Here is a 24872-nt window from a genome sequence, read left to right on the forward strand (position 1 = left end):
TTAGAGACACTCGGTTAATACATCGGGTATTCTTCCAGATATTTCTAATATTTCTTTGTCATTTTATTATTTATATATATGTGTATGTATATATATTTTTTCGAGACACTCCATAATATGTATTACTACATTGTTGTATAATTGTTCTAATAATATTTGTTCCTAGTTTGTTAATATTTGTTATGTTGTTTGCCATTCCAGAGACACTCCTTACCTGGCTCGATGTCAGCTGCCAAGCCGCTGAGCGACAAGAGGCCGAGCTACAACGGACATCAGCATGCCGGGTGAGGAACACACCACACTAGTCCCACACTATGGATAAATAACTCTTATTTTATTACTATATATTAATTTTACACATGCAGAAACATAGTACTGCTAACCCTCTGAAACTGAGACCTTCCAGAAACTCTCGCCACTTTTCTTTTGCAATGTATAGCTTAAGAACACAAAAGCGACACTGCGCAGTAGATCAGTTTTAATGCCATAGATTCATTTAAAGAAGCATAACATTCAATCTACTTATAAAACCTTTTCCCAAGTGCAAACAAGAGTTACAGATGTTGGGGAAAACGGTCTACATGCTGTGTGTTTTACAGAAATTTATGGCCTTTAGATTCAAAAGGAGCAGATTTGGGTATGTCAACAAGATTAGTAACAAAATTCCTACCATACCACCTATGTTATGTAAATAATATAGAACATACAATGTGATAATAACATTTTAGCTGGAGTGAAAATGAATCAAAATGAGTTTTTTTTCTTTTACGATAGACTAAATCAAAATGATATTCATTTAAGAATTTCAAATTGTGAGGAGTACGTTCAGCCTCAGACTCGTCCCTCCTCGGCACAGCGCTTCGGACAGTCCTCTGTGCCTGAAGCCATTAGACTGCACAACCAAGGGTTAACCATGTAACCCAATAAAAGTAACGCGTACTGGACATTAGGGTGGTCCTTCAAATTGAAAGTGGGAAAGTCTAAGCTCCAACCCCCAGAATTCATTCTATTAGTCAAGAAAACTCTCCTGGTGAATGTTTTCCTCAATCTGACAACATGTACCCCCCCTCACCAACCTGGAAGTGTAGCCTCAGTGGCAGCACCGTGGCTGCTGGTGTGGCAGCCCAGGTCCATGAGGGAGGGGTACATGTTGTCAGATTGAGGAAAACATTCACCAGGAGAGTTTTCTTGACTCTCATAACAAATTCCGGTGGTTGGAGCTTAAAATAAATTAATTTGAAAATGTACATGGCACGAAGGACCACCCTACTGGACATACATAGAAACCTGCCCTGATTGTACCTGCACTCGCATCTTCACACATACATGTAAATATTTAATAACCCAAAGCATGTATGTATATATGTTCATTTAAATTACCAACGTTTTATCTTGTTGTGATATCTCCTTTTAACAGTTACTTATATAATGTTATTTAGATCTTACTACCCTCTTCACTCTCACTCTGTTACTGCTTTAAACTCCTGAATTTCCCCACAGGGATAAATTAAGGTCCATCTAATCTTACCTTATCTTAAATTGCTTAACAAAAGTAGTGCGTTTTGCTGACGTAAATGGAACAAAATCTTCTAGGAAATGAAATGCCACAAACTGAAATGGTGTCCTGCCATTCGTCCTCCACGATCTGTTCAAAGACCGTCGTAAATGTTAAAATTCAACAGTAATTTTACGTTCTTCCAGTTTGCGGCTATGATAATCAGAGATGTCAAAAGTACTCCAACCTTTACTCAAGTAGAAGTACAGATACTCGTGTTTAAAAATACTCTGGTGAAAGTAGAAGTACTGACTAAACTTCTTTACTCAAGTCAAAGTAAAGAGGCTTTGAAATGTACTTCAGTAAAAAGTACCCATAACTAGCAGCTGCTTTAAAGAGTACCTGACCTCCCTTTATATCAATAGAACAATAATGTCATTGTTAGCTAATGAATGTTTCCATGCTGAACAACGGCAACATGACAACGTTTCCATTGGTCCCTCTTCTTTAGAGAAGACCAGGAAATGATGGATACACGGATCGTGTTCAAATCAATAGGCACGCAATGACTCTAAAGAATAATGATCACGCACCAAACACACATTCAGACTAAAGGAACCAGCTGTTTGGAAAATGAGAGAAGTAGAAAGTACAGGTATTTGAGTTCAACATGTAAGAAGTAGAAAGTACAGGTATTTGAGTTCAACATGAGAGAAGTAGAAAGTACAGGTATTTGGGTTCAACATGTAAGAAGTAGAAAGTACAGGTATTTGAGTTCAACATGAAGAAGTAGAAAGTACAGGTATTTGAGTTCAACATGTGAGAAGTAGAAAGTACAGGTATTTGGGTTCAACATGTAAGAAGTAGAAAGTACAGGTATTTAGTTCAACATGTGAGAAGTAGAAAGTACAGGTATTTGAGTTCAACATGTGAAAGTAGAAAGTACAGGTATTTGTGTTCAACATGTAAGAAGTAGAAAGTACAGGTATTTGGGTTCAACATGTAAGAAGTAGAAAGTACAGGTATTTGAGTTCAACATGTAAGAAGTAGAAAGTACAGGTATTTGAGTTCAACATGTAAGAAGTAGAAAGTACAGGTATTTGAGTTCAACATGTGAGAAGTAGAAAGTACAGGTATTTGTGTTCAACATGTAAGAAGTAGAAAGTACAGGTATTTGGGTTCAACATGTAAGAAGTAGAAAGTACAGGTATTTGAGTTCAACATGTAAGAAGTAGAAAGTACAGGTATTTGTGTTCAACATGTAAGAAGTAGAAAGTACAGGTATTTGAGTTCAACATGTGAGAAGTAGAAAGTACAGGTATTTGAGTTCAACATGTAAGAAGTAGAAAGTACAGGTATTTGAGTTCAACATGTGAGAAGTAGAAAGTACAGGTATTTGAGTTCAACATGTAAGAAGTAGAAAGTACAGGTATTTGGGTTCAACATGTGAGAAGTAGAAAGTACAGGTATTTGAGTTCAACATGTAAGAAGTAGAAAGTACAGGTATTTGGGTTCAACATGTAAGAAGTAGAAAGTACAGGTATTTGAGTTCAACATGTAAGAAGTAGAAAGTACAGGTATTTGGGTTCAACATGTAAGAAGTAGAAAGTACAGGTATTTGTGTTCAACATGTAAGAAGTAGAAAGTACAGGTATTTGAGTTCAACATGTGAGAAGTAGAAAGTACAGGTATTTGAGTTCAACATGTAAGAAGTAGAAAGTACAGGTATTTGAGTTCAACATGTGAGAAGTAGAAAGTACAGGTATTTGAGTTCAACATGTAAGAAGTAGAAAGTACAGGTATTTGAGTTCAACATGTGAGAAGTAGAAAGTACAGGTATTTGAGTTCAACATGTAAGAAGTAGAAAGTACAGGTATTTGAGTTCAACATGTAAGAAGTAGAAAGTACAGGTATTTGAGTTCAACATGTAAGAAGTAGAAAGTACAGGTATTTGAGTTCAACATGTGAGAAGTAGAAAGTACAGGTATTTGAGTTCAACATGTAAGAAGTAGAAAGTACAGGTATTTGAGTTCAACATGTGAGAAGTAGAAAGTACAGGTATTTGTGTTCACATTAAAAAAAAGAAAGTACAGGTATTTGAGTTCAACATGTAAGAAGTAGAAAGTACAGGTATTTGGGTTCAACATGTAAGAAGTAGAAAGTACAGGTATTTGTGTTCAACATGTAAGAAGTAGAAAGTACAGGTATTTGAGTTCAACATGTAAGAAGTAGAAAGTACAGGTATTTGGGTTCAACATGTGAGAAGTAGAAAGTACAGGTGTTTGAGTTCAACATGTAAGAAGTAGAAAGTACAGGTATTTGAGTTCAACATGTGAGAAGTAGAAAGTACAGGTATTTGAGTTCAACATGTAAGAGTAGAAAGTACAGGTATTTGAGTTCAACATGTGAGAAGTAGAAAGTACAGGTATTTGAGTTCAACATGTAAGAAGTAGAAAGTACAGGTATTTGAGTTCAACATGTAAGAAGTAGAAAGTACAGGTATTTGAGTTCAACATGTAAGAAGTAGAAAGTACAGGTATTTGAGTTCAACATGTGAGAAGTAGAAAGTACAGGTATTTGAGTTCAACATGTAAGAAGTAGAAAGTACAGGTATTTGAGTTCAACATGTAAGAAGTAGAAAGTACAGGTATTTGAGTTCAACATGTAAGAAGTAGAAAGTACAGGTATTTGAGTTCAACATGTGAGAAGTAGAAAGTACAGGTATTTGAGTTCAACATGTAAGAAGTAGAAAAGTACAGGTATTTGAGTTCAACATGTGAGAAGTAGAAAGTACAGGTATTTGAGTTCAACATGTAAGAAGTAGAAAGTACAGGTATTTGAGTTCAACATGTAAGAAGTAGAAAGTACAGGTATTTGAGTTCAACATGTAAGAAGTAGAAAGTACAGGTATTTGAGTTCAACATGTGAGAAGTAGAAAGTACAGGTATTTGAGTTCAACATGTAAGAAGTAGAAAGTACAGGTATTTGAGTTCAACATGTAAGAAGTAGAAAGTACAGGTATTTGGGTTCAACATGTAAGAAGTAGAAAGTACAGGTATTTGTGTTCAACATGTGAGAAGTAGAAAGTACAGGTATTTGAGTTCAACATGTGAAGTAGAAAGTACAGGTATTTGTGTTCAACATGTAAGAAGTAGAAAGTATAGGTATTTGAGTTCAACATGTAAGAAGTAGAAAGTACAGGTATTTGGGTTCAACATGTAAGAAGTAGAAAGTACAGGTATTTGTGTTCAACATGTAAGAAGTAGAAAGTATAGGTATTTGGGTTCAACATGTAAGAAGTAGAAAGTACAGGTATTTGTGTTCAACATGTAAGAAGTAGAAAGTATAGGTGTTTGGGTTCAACATGTAAGAAGTAGAAAGTACAGGTATTTGAGTTCAACATGTGAGAAGTAGAAAGTACAGGTATTTGTATTCAACATGTAAGAAGTAGAAAGTACAGGTATTTGAGTTCAACATGTAAGAAGTAGAAAGTACAGGTATTTGAGTTCAACATGTGAGAAGTAGAAAGTACAGGTATTTGAGTTCAACATGTAAGAAGTAGAAAGTACAGGTATTTGAGTTCAACATGTGAGAAGTAGAAAGTACAGGTATTTGAGTTCAACATGTAAGAAGTAGAAAGTACAGGTATTTGAGTTCAACATGTGAGAAGTAGAAAGTACAGGTATTTGTGTTCAACATGTAAGAAGTAGAAAGTACAGGTATTTGAGTTCAACATGTAAGAAGTAGAAAGTACAGGTATTTGAGTTCAACATGTAAGAAGTAGAAAGTACAGGTATTTGTGTTCAACATGTAGAAGTAGAAAGTACAGGTATTTGAGTTCAACATGTAAGAAGTAGAAAGTACAGGTATTTGTTCAACATGTAAGAAGTAGAAAGTACAGGTATTTGTGTTCAACATGTAAGAAGTAGAAAGTACAGGTATTTGGGTTCAACATGTAAGAAGTAGAAAGTACAGGTATTTGGGTTCAACATGTAAGAAGTAGAAAGTACAGGTATTTGTTCAACATGTAAGAAGTAGAAAGTACAGGTATTTGTGTTCAACATGTAAGAAGTAGAAAGTACAGGTATTGGGTTCAACATGTAAGAAGTAGAAAGTACAGGTATTTTGTTCAACATGTAAGAAGTAGAAAGTACAGGTATTTGAGTTCAACATGTAAGAAGTAGAAAGTACAGGTATTTGAGTTCAACATGTAAGAAGTAGAAAGTACAGGTATTTGGTTCAACATGTAAGAAGTAGAAAGTACAGGTATTTGGGTTCACATGTAAGAAGTAGAAAGTACAGGTATTTAGTTCAACATGTAAGAAGTAGAAAGTACAGGTATTTGTGTTCAACATGTAAGAAGTAGAAAGTACAGGTATTTGTGTTCAACATGTGAGAAGTAGAAAGTACAGGTATTTGAGTTCAAAATGTAAGAAGTAGAAAGTTCAGGTATTTGAGTTCAACATATAAGAAGTCAAAGTAAAAAGTCGTGTAAGTAGTGGAGTAAAGTACTGATACCAGAAACATGTACTTAAGTACAGTAACGAAGTATTTGTACTCCACTACGTCCCACCTCTGATGTTAATTGATGAAATGTATGATTTTCAAAAAGGAAACCTGTCTTTTAAAACTGGTTTGAGAGGGTTTCATATCAGCCACTCCTCTGCTTCACCTCAGTAAACTAACAATGATCAGGATCGGACCCCCCATCTCCTCATGAGAAACATTTAGTTTCCCCCGGAGGATGGCGTGAGCAGGTTTCCTGTGTCAGTTTATCAAAACACCCGAGTGGATGATAAGAGGGGAGCAATGATCCACCATTCTCCGCTGTAGTTCTTCCCACAGTTCATCTGCACAGTGACGAGTTCAAGTGTTTAATGTGAACGTGCAGACTTGGCCATAGCCTCCGATGTTCCTCTTAGTTTTCCGTCATTTATTGGTTTATTTGGCCTCTCCTTCGTCAGTATTCCCCCGAGCTCAGCGTCACTGGAATGTGTTTCTTTACTGACCTGGTTATTTCCTTTCAGAGGAAGTCTCTTATCGAAACACTAAATATGATTCATTAGTTAAACAACTCTGCAGTACTCACACCACTGTGGCATTATTACGCACAATTAGAATATTACATTTTGGGGGGAATTCAAGAGAGTTCAAGTAAGACTGCAATAAAAAGATACCATAGATTAAATATATGTATTTACAAATAAGCATGTTGAGTATGACTGTGCACTTAAAAGATTACATGTATATCACAATTAGAAGTAAAAATAAGATTGTGCAAAAAAATTAAATCAATATATTTAAATTAACAAATAAGTTAAAAATAAAATGTCTAATAAAATGGAATACAAATATTTATAAAAACATAAGAATTTAAAATAAAATGTCCACATTGTACTACCATGTTTATTACAATATTATACATTGATTACACTGTACATTTTACTTTAAAAAGCCTGACTATCATCATATTAATACACTTCTATTTATATTGTATTATTCATATTTTACACGTTTTTTTACGTTATATATTGTAATACAGTGGGTCTATTTTTAAATACACTTCTTCCTCTCAATGTATTTTATTTTTGTATTTGTTGTTATGTGTCCACAGCTGATCACCTGCTCAGGGGATCCGGGTCCAGCCGCCCCGCCTCGGCCATCCAGAGGGTCTCCAACATGGACTCCAACAAGACGATATCAGGTTAGACACGTTGGCTGAATGATACAATTATAAATGTATTATTCACCACAAAAATAATAACTTGTTGATCATTTACTCGCCCTGTGTTAAATTGAATTCCTGCAGAGTTCTCAGTTTTTTTAACAAAGACATCTTTTGATGAATTGAAGTCAATTGGGGACGCGGTTTAACAGCAAAATGATATTAAAGTGAGTTTTTAAGAGATGTTTGACATAGTTTGATCAGTGTGGCAATTAAAAATATATATTTAAAGGGAAACTTTTTACTGTCTAAAATATTGGGGATATTTTTAGATAATTCCCAATAACTTAAAAAAACTATAATTATGCATAAAGTAAACATGTACTAAAATAAAGGTAAGGTACTTTAATAAGACTATTAGAAACATTTGCTAACCAGTAAATATCTTTTTTTAATTCGTATCTTTTTTTAAATGAATCTTGCGGGAACATTTGGCCCCTTGTCGATGGATTTAAGGGACATTCTGAGATATTTCTTTAGGGCATTTTTTACATTTTTCCTCATTAATTTCCTGTCACTGTTTTGCTGTCTCTAAACGCAGCGGTGTAGGGTACCAGATGTGCACGGTCTACGAGATCAGCCCGGGGTCCTTTACGCTTACCAATGACGTCACGCAGATGGCTGTACGGCAACCCCAAGAGGACATTTTACACGGCCAAATTCCGCAAAGAATATTAAAAAATAACAATCGACAGTGGAATGTATGTTAGTGGAAATGTGTCAGGAAAGTTGAAGTGTTAATAAGGAATGTATTGAAGAACTGACATGCAATAAAATAGAAAGTTAATATGTAGCATATCCCTCTTTGTTTTATTGCACAACAAAATCATGTAAACATATTATGTAAATAACCCAATTTGTGTTCTGTGAACTGAAAAGGATATTTCATTGTTTTTGTTACGTTCGTTGCAGTTGTATGTCTTAAATGTAATTTAGGTTAACTTCCTGTCTTATTTAGATGCTTTTATTTAGAAGGCGAGTTTACGATGTTGACAGGAAGTTGCTATGGAAACAACATGACGGAGAAAAGTTATATCTTCTACATATAACAGACGGAGAAAGTAAAGAATAAAGTGTTATGTTTAAATGTTAGCACCCCCCGAAAAGGCACAAGCTCTTACGTTGAGTCTGGATCAATTCTAAATCACCAGTAAAGTCTACGACCATATTTCGGAGGGATATGCTACATATTAACCTTCTATTTTATGCATTTCAGTTCTTCAATAACATTCCTTAATTAACACTTCACTTTCCTGACACAGTTCCACTAACATACATTCACTGTCGATTGTTATTTTTTAATATTCTTTACGGAATTTGGCCGTGTAAAATGTCCTCTTGGTTGCCGTACAAGCCAATGCGTGACGTCATTGGTAAGCGTAACGGACCCGGGCTGATCTGGTAGGCCGTGCACATCTGGTTACCTACACCGGGATATACTTAAATCCTTTCAGATTTGTATGATTTTTCGGATACTGCAAAGTCATGCAAAAAAAGTTTTCTTCAAGACTTCAAGGGCTGATTATTCCATATTTCAATGATCATATACTAGGTGAAGTTTCCCTATAAAATCGAACTCCTCTTTTTTTGAGTAATGATGTTTCTAATCCTGTCCCCAGTGTCCCGCCTCAGCAGTGAGGAGATGAAGAGGGACATGTCTGCTCCGGACTCCTCCTCTTCCTTCCCCTGATGGCTCTGAGTGCTGCTTCCTCTCCTCTCTCCCTCTCCTCCTCCTCCCCCCCCCACCCTCCTCCATCACTCCCACCGGCCCCGCAGCCGCCTCAGGTAACTCTCAAATCCTCTTTATTGTTGTTCTGAGAAAACTCTACAAACTGGGATGTGATCTTTGGCCTGTACTCCTGCTAATAATCCTGCTTTTATTCTGTGTTTTTAGCACTTCTTAACACGTGGTTTGTGTGGTCCTTTAATCCTTTATGACTCGTATGATTTATTCCACAAATATATAACATACATGGAGATGTACATAAAAATCACACCCGCCTCAGTTTACAGTCCACTCAAATCTACACGATATTGTTCACATACACATACATACATTACCCCTTCCTTCTAAGTCTTGACAAATTATACATAAATACAGACATTTATTACGTATCTTATTCTAATGCTTTGTCAAGCACTTTGTGACTATGTCTGGGAAAAGCACTTTATAAATACATTTTACTTACTTCCTAATATGTGACCTTCTCTATCGAAATCAGTCGGAAGTCGCGACGGCTCATTTAAAAATAAACGTGGATTTGCGTTAACTACTTTTTCGGGGTTCGGGTGTTTTGTTTGATTTTAAATAAACAAAGTCTTGGTTTTCAGAATATGAAACTTGTTTCGGCAAATTCAGATGATAAATACAACTTTGAAGCTTGTGACGGCATAATTACAAGCGGAGTAACTTGACGTCACCGCAGGCATAACAGCCGGTGTTTCTCGTGAGTGTTTTCCCCGGGAAACAAACGCAATACACACAAACGCAAAAATACACAAACACGTACACACGTGTATACACACACACACACACTCGCGAGCTTCCCCCAGACCAGTAATCCAAGGGTAAATATTTTCCCTCTGTACTACTTTGATCCTTGGCTCCGCTAATAACCAATCAGATCGATGGATTCCAGAGAAGAGGAAACTTTGAAGGCCTTTTTCTCAAAATGATGACTCGGTGACAGTCATTATATAATGTGACATATTTTGCTGAATATTTGGAGTACAAAAACAATCCTGATATCATTAGAAAGCTAGGAATATCCTCTTTCCAACAACTCAACATGTGTCTTCGTGTTAATGCGACTGATTTCGATAGAGCAGGTCACATATGCTCTTATCAATGGCCGGTTATTATTTGAATTGATCACACATTTTACCCGAATTTCAAGAAAATTGGCAAATAAAAACCTTGTTTCCGTCCTCTACTAATTATGCAATGATTAGAAGTTGGTTAACCTAAAAAGTGTTAATTTTATTAGCTAGTTTCTTATTTGATCTTTTTTTTTTTGTCCATTGTCAAAAGTCATAAATGATTCATTTAGTAATCACGCTCTATGTCTTACTGATCTGGTATTGAGATGTGTTATTGCCTATATTTCAGTTAATGTTGAACATTTTTAACCAGATTTCCAGAAAAATCTGCTTCTTATTATCTCAACACTAATGGCGCGTTTCCACTGCAGGCCTCGCTCGGTTTGGTTAGGCCTTATTAGGCCCGGCTCACTTTAATGCTGCGCTTCCATTACAGTTTAGGAACTGGGGCAGTTACTATAGTAACGCAGTGTAGGCGGAGCCGTGACGTCATCTTCAATGAGAGCCCCAGAAAAACAACACAGCCGTTAGCTCTTAGCACTCAGAGCTCACAGCTCCTCATATCTGTTCAGAAACTAGACAAAAGTTAAACAAGTACAAACCACAGACTGCCTGTGTCATGGCGAATACAGTCGCTGGTTTATTTATGTCTGTATAGGCCGTTGTTGTGAGTGTGGACGGTCGGAGCATATATAACGTTAGCTTAGCCAAGCTACATTTAGCAAACACGCATTTTAAAAAGGGTTTTCGCCTGCCGTCTGTCTGCATTGATTGATTGATTGATTGATTGAAACGTTTATTAACAGCTTGTATATTGGGTACAGTACAGCTCAAAACATACAATTGTTAAGGGGATGCAGACCAGAGAAAGACTTTCGTCTTGTTTACATCAGGGTCCCCCATTTCCAATTCAGACTTGTCAAAGCATTAATTCATGGTTTTCACTAACCGGTATCAGTATGTTGTTACTTCGGCATCATTTTGAAACGTGTATTACAATTAAATCACGGTCAAATATGTTCATCTTGTTGTAGTTGTAGCCCCCTTGCCAGCGATTCTCTCTAGTTTAGCATACTCAGCCCGACTCAGCCTGGTTGTTCCTGGCCTTTAGAACCACGATTTAGTCGGGCCAGAAAAAAGGTGAAAAAGTAGCCCCGGGCCAAAACTAGGCCAAGTGGAAACGCAACCAAAAACGGGCCACGCACGGCTCGGCACGCTTAAAGCGAGCTACCCGCTGCAGTGGAAACGTGCCATAAATGTCTCACTCCAGCTTTAAAAAACTATGATCTGCGTTATTCACACCTGTAGAGAATTAGTTTTCAGTCTTATCTGTAATCGTAACCCGTCATAGATGCAATAATGATAACAACCTAATCTGTTGTGTAAAAAGTGAAGTTATTCAATCTTTTTAAACTTTGTCGGAGTGTTTGCTCACGTCTCTATTCTTCTGTGTTTTTCCTCCAGAGAAGAGAGGAAGGACCCGCTGTCGGCCCTGGCCCGAGAGTACGGAGGCTCCAAGAGAAACGCTCTGTTAAAGTGGTGCCAGAAGAAGACGGAGGGTTATCAGGTACAGTCGGTCCCTGAAGGCACCATCTGATCTGAGAGTCTATAACTAAGTTCAGAGTGAACAGTTGGCAGAGTTAGTCTGTCTCATAACTGTCAGTGTATCTGAAATGACTAGGTTAGCTACGTTAGCTAGCTAGCTTACAGCAGATCTGCAGTGACATCAGAAGGAGTCATGTGATCACTTTGTTCAAATAAGACCGTAAAACCTTTTAGGTAAGTTTCCAACAACAGAGACAGTTGTTCAGCTTTATCATCCTGAACGTCACCAAGCGCTCCGTCCCAGCTGTGTGCGTCACTCTTTAGTGTCCCCTTGTCTCCCAGCTGTGTGTGTCACTCTTTAATGTCCCCTGGTCTCCCAGCTGTGTGCGTCACTCTTTAGTGTCCCCTGGTCTCCCTGCTGTGTGCGTCACTCTTTAATGTCCCCTGGTCTCCCAGCTGTGTGCGTCACTCTTTAGTGTCCCCTGGTCTCCCTGCTGTGTGCGTCACTCTTTAGTGTCCTCTGGTCTCCCAGCTGTGCGTCACTCTTTAGTGTCCCCTGGTCTCCCAGCTGTGTGCATCACTCTTTAATGTCCCCTGGTCTCCCAGCTGTGTGCGTCACTCTTTAGTGTCCCCTGGTCTCCCAGCTGTGTGCGTCACTCTTTAGTGTCCCCTGGTCTCCCAGCTGTGTGCGTCACTTTTTAGTGTCCCCTGGTCTCTCAGCTGTGTGCATCACTCTTTAGTGTCTCCTGGTCTCCCAGCTGTGTGCGTCACTCTTTAGTGTCCCCTGGTCTCTCAGCTGTGTGCGTCACTCTTTAGTGTCCCCTGGTCTCCCAGCCGTGTGCGTCACTCTTTAGTGTCCCCTGGTCTCCCTAATGCAAATGTTTTGTGCCGTTGTAGCGCCTTTGCACCTGTCGGCCACCATATTTAAGGGCTTTTGCAGGAAAAGTCGTCCACAATAAGAACCATTTTAACTTCAAACTTTTACCGTCAAATTTCTCTTTGACGGTTCCTCCAGCAATGCAACATACAATATACAAAAAAACATCTAAATAATTATTGAATAAGATAAAAGTTGCAAGAATAACAACAATTTCTACATAAAATAGTAACAATATACACAATGTAAAATGAAACTGCAATAATACATAGATATTGATTTGGATGTGTGGAGTTAACCTTAGACATGTGCAGTGTGTTGTTGTTGCAGATGCACCGGTCTAAATGTTGATTTAAGTGCAGTTTCATTGACTCATATAAAATAAATCCCTTTTTAAAGCATAAACCTAGAAATGACTGGGACTATAACGACACTCAGCCGGTGTGTGGAGAGTCTCTCGTCATATTAAAGTGATGTTTATCCCTTTCTAACAGGTGTGAGTTGTGGTTACCATGACAGCTTGGTGCCTCTCCAGGAAGTGTGCCACATTTCACACATCCTGCGAGTTAACCACCCTCAGAAAAACACAGACTTTCTCTGAATCACGGCGAGCTTTCCAGAGTATAGTAGTGGCTGTGGGGAGGTTTCAGCGTGTTGTTGTGTTCAAGCTCAGAGGTTGTTTACGGCCCTGCAAAGGTTAAACTGTGGAAAGAGATGATCAATCTGAAGAGTGATGGAGAGCCTCGCATTAACTCTCAGCATCATATCAAGCTAGCTTTTATTTAAGGACACTGCAGATGGATGGAGTAAAACAAATAACACTTAGATATCACCATGAAACTTACCTAGTTTCATTACTGACATTAAGACACATAATTGTTGTTTTACAATCTTTCTGAAATGTTATGTTTTAACCCTTATGTTGTGTTCGGGTCTCCCGTGACCCGTTTCAAGTTTAAAATTATATAATATTTTTTTATCGGAACAAGGCTTCAAGATATCCTCCACAACAGCTATAGACATTTTTGCCAAGTCTGAAGGTCTCTAAAAAAAAAAGATGTATAATTTGGTGTTGGGGTCTGGGGACCCAGCAGCATTGTTTTGGGTTACTCGGGTTCAAATTTGGCCCAATCAAGATTCATCTTTAGACACCCCCCCCCCCCCCCCCGGTACTTTATTGATCCCAAATTGGGAAATGTTTGCAAAAACAAAACAAGGCATTGCACATAAGTAATTAAAGAGTAGAAATAAAAAATACTAGAATTGAATCATCTCAAAATAGAATTGAAATGTTATTGAAAAGTAGAAAATATACAGTAGACGGTGAAGATAAAAATAAATCTATAAACTTTGACAATTAAAAACTATTGAAGGGCTTAGTCACAATATAAAGCAGGATATTATTTACATTAAGAGTGTAGGGAATGGAATAATACATCAAATGTTACAGTATGTCTAACATTAGATAAAGCCAGTTTCAAAATCCTTGTTTCCTTTTTGTTGACATATTAGAGTCAATAGCCGCTTTCACACCAAGTACTTTGCTGGACTTGGTCCACCGGTACTTTGTCCCGCCGAACTCTTTAGTCTGGGAACTGTCCTAGTAAATCGCGTTCACACCGGAAATAAATCCCTGAGGGAGGATTACGCAAATGAAGCCGCTGACGTCACTTCTTCTTCTTCTGCTCTGGGTTACTGGCAGGCCGCAAACCACTTCACGCAAAGTCCCAGGAAAATCGCCAGAAGCACTGATACCTCCTCATCTCCACCGCTCCCACGTTTTATTTTGTGTTGCCATAAGTTAGTCTCTCTCCGTTGGTGCGTTGGGCTAATGCTAATAATGCTAATGCGTGCAAATAAAATGGCGGCTTCACACAACTTTGGGAGTTTTACGGGGCGTGGTTTCTAATTCGCCCAGCCAATCAGAAATTGGAACCTTTTAAGATAAGATAAGATAAGATGAACCTTTATTAATCCCCGAGGGGAAATTCAGTTGTACAAAGCAGCAACAGGGTAAGCGTGAAAAAACAGGACGGCAAAGATTCACACAGATCAAGAAAATCAAAAATCAAGAAAATCAAGAAAAAATTTAAATGATAATAATAATAAAAGACTATAAAATAGGAGAGGAGTAAAATAAGAGTAAATAACTGTCAGTATATATACATATTTGGTCATCTAAGTTATAAAGTATGGAATAAGTTAAAGTGAAAATGGACATCTGTACACATAGTGACATATCTATCTACCTTTTTGGTCTACTACTAATAATATGTTAGCATTGGTTGTGGAAACAGTGTTTCCTCCCCAGGAGAGTACCACCTCTCTAGCAGGCACTAAAAAGGGGGTGAAAAGGTTCGCATGAACGAAGTTCTAGTTCCAGATCTTTTTGGTGTGAACGCAAAATCCCAAGAACTATCACAACTATTCCTGGGAAAAGTACTCTGGTGTGAAAGCGCCTAATGGTTTCTACAGAGGGATATCTCTTTGTTGACTCCATAAATCAGAAAATATCCCCCCCAAAGAAATCCATTTTCTGTATGTTTTTATAAGTGTGTATAAATGAGTGTGTGTATGTTACAAATATTATTTTGCTGTTAGTGTCTTGTTTTAAATCATTTTAAATAGTACAATTAAAGCTGGATTTATTGACGTCATTTTACTGTTGAAAAAATATATAAATCAGGTCAATATAATATCACACGGTGTTTCACAGCCGAAGCACCGCGTGACATTATATTGACCTGATTTATATATTTTGCTCCGGACCGTAAATGTCGTGTTTAAGTGTAAATGGACTGTACTTAGAAGTGCGTCAGGTGAGAATCTTTTTGTATCTCACCATTCGATCATGGAGTTATTTTAGTTCATGTAAACAGGTAAAAGATAAAGATGAGAAAAAGGTTTATTTACATTTATTTGTGCTAAACTTCCACAAATACTCTTTTTAATTCTATAAATAGCATTTGTAGGTTTACGCATGAAAATGAAATCCAATCCAACTTTATTTCTAAATCCCTTTTTAAAACCTCCAGACCAAAGTGCTGTACAGAGAAATACAAAGTCCCACAGCGCAGCTCACAAAACAAAAACAAATAATGGGGAGAACACAAAATAAACCAGAATCAAAATAACAGCAGTTTAGTAAAAAACAATAAACCTATCTACAAAGTGCAGAACGCCGAGGAGAAGAGGGGAGTTTAAGGACGCAATGTATGCTTCGGTCAACACTAGATTTAAGGCTTTTATGGTCATGTGTTCATAGCTACAGTGTAGATATGACAATGGACATATTAGGTCACAATAAAACAGATAAAATAGTGTAAGAAAATAGAATATAATAAACAGTTCAGAATAGTCTATATACATGAGAGTAACACAAGCGTCACTTATGGGCAAAAAGTATGGCTCCGCCCACTTTTGGGGGAAAACAAAGCTGTCATTTGAACGGCGGTCAATGTCAATTCTGAAGTTTTTGCCAATTCGATCAGAAATATAAGAAAACCGTGGATTTTCTGATCTTCAAAGCGCCCGGTTACGATGGCCAGACAGGCAAACAATTACATTAAATCGTTGGAAATCGACGGTCGGGCTCGATATATGGTTAAATAAAGCAGTAGGCGATCGATGTCCATAGATGAGAGTAACATCTACGTCACTTTACGGCCCCGCCCACTTTTGGGGGAAACCACAGAGCTCTTCTTATACTTTCCTTTCTTCTTAGAGGAAGTACAGAAACACTGAACTCTGGATTTTTTTTAATGTTTGAGGAGCAATAAACGACACAGCAGCTTGTTGGCATGATAAAACTATTATTTTCCGCCTCGCTCAGTAGAGTAACAGCTGGCGAAATTACAGCCTGGCCTACTGATTTATATTTAACCATATATCGAGCCCGATTGTCGATTTCCAATGATTTAATGTAATTGTTTGCCTGACTGGCCACCGGGCGCTTTGGAGATCAGAAAATCCACGGTTTTCAAACATTTCTGATCGGATTGTCAAAAACGTCAGAATTTGTATTGACCGCCGTTCAAATGACAGCTTTGTTTTCCTCCAAAAGTGGGCGTGGCTGTAATTTTCGCCCGGAAGTGACGTAGGTGTTACTCTCATCTATACAAGTCATTGGAATATTGATATATATAAGTTGCAAACTTTAATACTGTTACAGGGTTAGTGTGGAAGGTTCAAGAAGGTCTTAATTCTGTCAGCTATATTTTATCTACTTCTTCTACGTCATATTTTATATTTAGATCGAACATGTAAAGGCATTTTATACAAAGATTTACCAGTGTCTTTTTGTGATTTGAACCTTGTTTCTTGTGATTTAGACAATCGATCCTTTTCGTTCCCCCATTCCTAATCGTTGGTTGTTTTTTTGTTTGTTTTTTTGGCAGAAAATTGACATCACAAACTTCAGCAGCAGCTGGAACGACGGGCTGGCTTTCTGCGCCGTGCTGCACACCTACCTGCCGGCTCACATCCCCTACCAGGAGCTCGGCAGCCAGGACAAGGCAAGACCACACCGCTATTTAACATGCATGATATGATCCTTTGATGCTTTAGTGTCGGATCCAGTCTGACCATTTCCTTGTATCGTGCGACACAAGACACAAGGAAACAGACATTTAACGTGACGATACAATCACTGAAGACAAAATGTTCCTTACCCTTTAGCGTGGATTTGATTTGAGATTAAATTCTGTATTAAACCAGGAGCTCAGCAGCCAGGACAACACCACTATTTAACATATACAATACACCATTGTTAGCACCTACTGTATTTACAATGTTTGTTTTTAAACTATCTCTTTTCTGCATGGTTCTGATTCATCTGTTTACTCCAGTGTGTTTATTGTGTTGTGTTCCTTTCTGTTGTCTTCTTATTAAGTGTTACTGATGAGGTAAAGCACTTTGAATTGCCTCTGTGTCTGACAATGTGCTTTATACATAAACATACCTTACCTTACAATACAATACCATTTGACTGTATTGTCAGATCTAGTCTGAAATGTTTCCTGCATTATATCAGCTCCATTGGCAACATCACAGGACAAACGTTAAGACAAGGACACACATAGTTAACTTAACATTTCAATCACCGAAGACGATGTGTTCAAATCCCTTTAACGTACATTTGATTTAGGATTGACTGTAATCTTAATTTATCAAATCGTGGCACCCTGTACCTCCGATGTCATGGTAACAATTCATATCTGCTCTTATTATGGTAGGCTTATCCACAGTTTCTCAAAGGGCTGACCTGCAATCTTTCTTATGATTCACATTTAGTGTTTACACTTTAAAGCAGGGGACTAACGCTTGTCCCATGGAGAATGGCAATACTGTAGAAACACCTGCCCATATCATATCACAATCATAGGTGTGAAAAACAAGAGGAAATGGTCTACCCGCCCGTAAATAAGCTCAAGCAGTGGAAATAACTCATTCTTTGTTTTGTCCTTTTGCAGATGTACTCAGTGTGGTCTTTCCAGGACAGCAGATTGTCCAAATCTAAATCCACTTATTGTGACTTTTGACTCTTCTTTCCTCAGAGGAGAAACTTCACCTTAGCCTTCCAGGCTGCAGAGAGCGTGGGCATCAAATGCACTTTGGTGAGTTCAATATCCAAATCAAATCACTTCTGTTTCTTGGCAAGTTCAGGGTCTGCTCCTGTCATATTTAACTGATAGTATATTCATCTTGCACCTCTGTGGAAGCGGCACAATCGTGGCTAGAAGAAGGGAGATCTTAAACAGTTTGAAGGCCATGAATATATTTTTTTTTTATGGCAAATTCTTTACTTATTTAAATGATCCTATTTTACAAAAGAAAGACAAAAAATGAATCTATATTTGTCTTTTTCACAAGAGTCTGCAAGTGTTACCAATACATTTAAAAATGATGGTATGATAAACAGGTCACCGAAGCACTGTAACATTTAAATATATATTTTATCTCTCTTTCTAAATATGTAATACATTTTTTTTTTTAAATGTCATATAAAAAACTGCCTTTGGATTTGAGGCTAACGTATGGCATGTCTTTTTTATATTTATATAATTTATTATATTTAAATCTATTTGACCAAAGTGCCTATATTAAATATATATATATATTTAAAAATACAACGTAAAAAAACTGAAATAATGCCTTTTTTTAAAGCTGGGTTTTGAGGTAAAGAGGGTTCAAATAAATACATTTAAATAAAAATTAATATTTGTTAAACATCATAATTACTTGTAGTGTAAATAAAGAATATAGAAAATCACAGACACAACTTCAGGTCGATGAAATGACGTCATGTATGGAGGAATGCGGACAGAAACATGTATCTGTGCGTTGCTCTTTCCTCTTGGCCCTTTTTCGGGTCATTCCTCGCTCTGATCTCCCTCATAATGTAAACACATTCAAACAAACCCATGACAATCATTAACCAGAGATGAACTGCAGCAGGTTACGCAGTACTACACTCTGACGTCTCTAGTTCTGCTTCTTATCTCTTAAACCTCATAAATCAAACCCCAAGCTGTGCAGCGAGGCATCGTCTGAACTTTATTTAAAACTCTGGTGGAGATCATGAAGTCTCAGGAGACTCCACATGTTGGGATACGTTTGGATGAAATGATGCTCAGATATATCTATTTGGTTGGAATCCATCACAAACCAAAAAACTGGAGTTTTTGATTTATTTTGACTATGCAAACTCAATTTAAACCAAACAAAGGGTTATGAATATATAAGAAAATGTCCAGGACTGTGCAATAAGATGATTTTACCAACCTTCCATTACAAGTACATTTAAGGACAAAAATGAGTCGGTAAAGAATAAATACATTTAATTGGGAAGCTAGGAGGACAGTTAACTTTCATATATAATAAAATACAAAAATATTGTAAGAAGTCTATTGCACGTAATAGAATATGATATACACAAGAACAGAATGTAAAATGAAATATTGTGCAGTAAAGACAAAATGAAAACCGGTTTATGCAGTGATAACTATTTAGATAAAGAAGTGAATCAGAAACGGGGGTTATCACCAGGTAAGTTGACATGTACATCAAGCAAACTACACATTTAAAACACAGAGAACTATTTTTAAGAACACTATAATATATTACAAATATAGCAGTATTTACATTGAAATGGAATAAAATTCGGCAGTAATAAAAAAAGAAAACGGATATTCAAGATTCAAATGCAAAGGTTTTATTGTCATATGCACAAAGCTCCAGTGATAATAAAACACAGGTCCATTGTGTGCATTAATGTCATGAACTGCAAGATAACAGACTGTGTTGTTCCCCCGCTGCAGGACTTGAATGAGATGGTGCACACGGAGCGCCCCGACTGGCAGAGCGTCATGACCTACGTCACCGCCATCTACAAGTACTTTGAGACCTGAGACTCTACTGTCCTGCAGCACAATCAGAGCCACGCCAGCCCTCCTGAGCTCCCAGCAACTGTAATACCTCACCACCTACGCTCTCACACTCACCACACACACACACACACACACACACACACACACACACACACACACACACACACACACACACACACACACACACACGTGGTCCACAGTATTAAGCGTCGATCTCTCCTGCTGTTACAGTCTCTCTGACGATGAGATCCAGAAACCGAGTCTAAAGGAGCATCAAACACAAACTCAGTGCCTTTTTGTTTTCTGCAGATCATATTCCTACGACAGCTTTCCGGGTGTTCGGGGGAATTCCTGCAAAACTGGCTTTTCAGGGCACTCGAATGATTCCCCTATTAGATTGACTTGTATTTTCACATCTTCCAACGTGAGAGACAGCTTCCTTCTCCATTCCTTCGTCCCACTTTTTGAAAAGCTTTCGTGCACCAAAACTAGTTCATATCCAAGTTTTGCTCATGTTTAGAAGTGGCTGTGTGTCTCCGTCCAACAAGAGATGTGCGCTTGAATACTTCAAGTTTCTAATCCTGGTTCAGAGCTAATGCACTGCGGTGAAACGCATGGATGCATATTCCGGATGTGGTGTGTACAGTACGGAAGCTGCTAAAACCCCAAATAGGGAAGTCAGAAGTTGTGGTGTGTGTGTCCTCATGTTCGGGGGGAAAGTGGAACATCATTGTGTGTTTTTTTTAAAGATGGTCCCAGTATTTCTTCAGTTCTTTGCGTGTGGATATTTAGTGAAAGCCTCTGTCTATCAAAGTGAAAGCCAGTGATGTTGGAATTCCCCGAAACGCCTTCAGACAGGAATTGATTTCAGCCTTTCTGCACCGAGTCTTCCAGACGTCACCGTTACATTTGAGCTGCCTTTGTTTTCCTTTTCAAAGCGGACAAAGTGCCTGCGTGAGCTTTGATGCAGGAGATATGTTTGTGAAGATGAAGATTTGAGGAGTCGTTGCCAAATATGTATTCGGAGCCTTTTGAGTGTTGGTCATTTCAAGCACAGAAAATATGCTACGTTTCACAACACGACTACACATTGTATTGAGCGGCACTCTTTGTAGGTTTTCTTTTCCACTTGAATATCATTTCTCAACAGCGTCTGGAGATAATGGCTGATGTGTGTGTTTGCATTTACTGTCCTGCACTTATTCCATTGGGCACACACAGCATCGTTTCATCGTAACCAAAATATGAGTGAGTAGTATTTAGTCTTTTGATAAAAGTGTTTTATTTCAAGTTCTGGTTTTAGATCAGAGAAACTTAAGGGGATTTTTTTTTTACCAGTTTTTGTGTCAAATTGGAACTTTTCTTTACATTTTGCCAAAGTCGATCCACTGAAAGTTTGTTTTTACCCCCCGCAAACTTACATTGATTATTCAAGTGTCTGACAGAGAGGCATTAATCATATTTCTTTATCTGTTTACCTTGATCTGCTCCCGTAGTCTCTCCCTGAAGTCCCACATCAGATCCTCCAGATATCAGTGGTTAAAACAAACTTACTTTGACAAAAATATGTACATTTCTCTCTTAAAACTCCACATAATTTTCTAACTTATTGTCCCGATTAGCCGCTTCCTCGAGTCTCACATTACATGTGAAGTCAATGAAATCATTTGTCACTAGCTTTTGTACAAATGAAGCTAAAGAAATGCATCTAGTGTCACTAAAAACCCCAAGTTAGTGAGTTTAAGGGGGGAAGGTAGACGGATCTGTACATTTGGACAGAATCAGTCCTTAAGCTAAGCTAACTAGCGGCTGGCTGTAGCTCCATATAAGCATACTAATACTCTACATTCATTTGTCAGGCATTTATTCTATTGATCCGAGCCAAAACAAACTTTTAGTGGACGTTACACATTACATATACTACACATATCAATAATTGCTGTTTGCTTTGACACAAAAACATGTGGAAACGTTGAAAAGTGACCGTTTCTCTGAGTCTGATTTGGAAAAAACATCTCTAATAATGAACCTCATGTTGAGAAAAGTGTGCTCGAGTGTTTGGAAAGAAGCTGACGGTCCGTGCAAACACTTCGTCTCATTAAAAGAGTCATTCAGCTGTTAAAAATGAAACCACTTTAACATCCGAGTGGTTTCAATTCATCATCTGACCCTCGATAAGAACAAGCGCATCTCCCAACCGGTCAAATTGTTCCCAAAGCGTTGCCAAACCATAAGTTTATAGCACAAAAGTTCAAACAATTCATCGTGCCATTGACTTACATGGTGTGATAATGACGGTGCTGTGTTAGAAAGGTCGTTTTTGAAATTCCTGTGTCACTAAACATTACTATAGAAACTCTTTAAAGCACAGAATGTCAGCAATAGTCATTTATGACACTTTAAATCCCCATATAAGCAGTTTAACGCGTTAATAACACGTTTTATTGTAGTTATAAGCAGCTTTAAGGACATTTTTGATGTCAAATATGATAACTTCTATCAACACTTATGTAACATTATTATAGTCGCTGTGTTTCACTTCATTATCTTCATATGGGTGTCCACAGGAGGAGTTATAGTGATAGACATGCATTGATAATCACTTCAACCTACTTTATAGTGAGTTATAAACCACCGCTGCAATTGTTAATCGATTGATCTGAACAATTATTGGCATTTGATATTTGAGTTTTTCATGCAAACATTTCAGAACATATTTAAATTAGCTTCTCAAATATGTTTTTATGTTTTATATCATAGTAATGAGAAATAATGTGGTTTTCTGACTGAAAAAACAATGCATTTCAACATTTTATACACTAAACAACGCATTTAGAAAGCAACATGCAATTAATTGTAATTGAAAATAAGCGGTCCTATTTCAGCCCTATTGTAAAATATTCATAAAGTGCTTTAAGATGCTAACATAAGGGGGTTTAAAGCACCATGTGATGCTGTCAGACTGCTTCTCGTGCCTCTTCTTGCCACGTTCACTGTATTTATTTGCATTGTTTCCCGTCATTGTAGCTTTGTGTGTGTGTGTGTGTGTTTTTTGTGTGTGTGAGTTTATTACACTGAGATAAGCTTGTTATTGTTATCCGACACTAACTTCCTGCCTTAACACTCAGCCTTCAAACCGCGCGTATCTGTTCTCCTCAGACAAGGGAGATACAAAACACCCCAGCTGGTATCAATAGCAGAACATCAGAAACTACATTTTTGTCTCGATTTAGAAGCACATGCTCTGTACTGCGCCACGTCTTCACGCCGTGTGCATCTGCAACTCGTTATACCCTCTGTGCAGGAGAGAGGGAGGTGTTCGTGCCATTTCATAGGAATAATTCACCCTCATGACGTACGTCGCAGCGTCTCGCTCATCCTGCAAACGTTTCAAAGTAAAAGTTCCAATTTGACACAAAAACATTTACAATACCTAAGTTATTACCCTTAACATTTTAAGAAATAGGCTTCTAAGTGACTATGACTATGAATACATACATTTCTCACTCGTGAAGCCTTGAATTCTTAGAGAAATGTATGTTGTTGTCGGCTTCGTCCACAAATGCACAAATGAGGTACATTGGTGCAACATTTCAAAGTCAAAGTTCCTATTGGACACAAAAACAGTGAAAAAATGGGGTCCAAGTTGAACTATACCTAAGTTATAACGCCTACAACTCTGAAAATAGGCTTCTAAGTGACAATATGGCCATTCATACATCAGTTTCCCACTCGTGAAACCTTGAATTCTTAGAGAAATGTGTTTTTCTCGGCTTCGTCCACAAATGAGGTATATTGGTGCAACATTTCAAAGTAAAAGTTCCTATTGGACACACAAACATTTCAAAAATGGGGTCCACATTGAAAAAAACTGAAGTTATTACCCTTGAAACTCACGAAATGATCTTCTAAAGTGTACTTTACCCAGAAAATGACTAATTTATAAATCGGTTTCTTACTCGTGTTACCTTGACATTGCCTCCACGTTGAACAAGGAATCAGAAAACTGAGAAAGGTTGATGCATTGAATCTAACGAGGGGGGGAATTGCCTAATTGAATTAAAAAAACACCCTGCATATTTAGTTGAATTCCCGTTACGGTATTACTAAAACCATAACATTTCAAACACGTGTAGAACACCTGCAATAATGTGAGACTTTAAGGAAAAGGGCATGTGTTAGTAAAGCAGTGAGACTACGACTGGATACACGAGTTGTGTTTTGATTCAGTTGTTATAATATTCTTTAACCGTGGAAGCATGCAAGTCAAACAGCTCAGTAGTCAAGGAAACACAACGTGAGGAATTGATCAAAACAACGTTCATTTCCTGTACGGAGCAGTCATGAAAGGGGTTTGTGGTGCCATGATGCTAAGTGGTTAGCATCCAACTGTGTGTTTTCTGCGTGTGTTATCGCTCCCTGCAGAAAGCCCTGACACATCTGAAGCCTCTGCTCGCTGGGAATGTGTTTCTGTTGGACTTTACGAGGTGCAGCGGGAGTGATAACGACATTTAGGAGACGTACGCTAAAAGAATCTCAGTCCACGTTCACGCAGAGCCACGAGGAACACGTAGCGTTAGCACAACGAGCTAAAAACATTTAAAGGGTCCACTTCATCACATTTATTTTGTCTTTACTTGAAAATGCTCTGATCCACTGAACCTGCTTTAGTTTCCAATGTTGCCTTTTTGTTTGTTTTTTGGTGTGAATTATATATATTTTCCTGATCACACTACATGCAGTGAAATGGTCCCTTGAGCATAGCAAAGCCGTGTGTGTGTGTGTGTGTGTGTGTGTGTGTGTGTGTGTGTGTGTGTGTGTGTGTGTGTGTGTGTGTGTGTGTGTGTGTGTGTGTGTGAGAGAAGGGACTAAGCTACAGTATTAAGTGCACACTACGATGATAATCAGTTGTAAAGAAAAACGATGTTTGTTTTTATGTTGCTTTATTTTTTGGCAATAGTTATAAAATTAAAATTAAAACAGCCTCTTGTTTGTTGTGGTTTTTGTCGTCACAGTATATCC

General features: G+C 37.8%; 1 protein-coding gene across 1 annotated transcript; it reads left to right on the forward strand.

The window, feature by feature from the left end:
- The first annotated feature begins 198 nt into the window (after positions 1-198).
- Positions 199-24835, forward strand: specc1la (sperm antigen with calponin homology and coiled-coil domains 1-like a). Its single transcript, XM_034210207.1, is given in 8 exon segments — positions 199-284; positions 7110-7199; positions 8840-8896; positions 8899-9028; positions 11505-11607; positions 16860-16976; positions 18018-18077; positions 19782-24835. Coding segments are annotated over 8 exon segments (654 nt in total). The 5' UTR covers positions 199-277; the 3' UTR covers positions 19872-24835.
- Positions 24836-24872: the final 37 nt, after the last annotated feature.

Source organism: Gymnodraco acuticeps, unplaced genomic scaffold (assembly GCF_902827175.1).
Source record: "Gymnodraco acuticeps unplaced genomic scaffold, fGymAcu1.1, whole genome shotgun sequence".
Lineage (NCBI taxonomy): Eukaryota > Metazoa > Chordata > Actinopteri > Perciformes > Bathydraconidae > Gymnodraco > Gymnodraco acuticeps.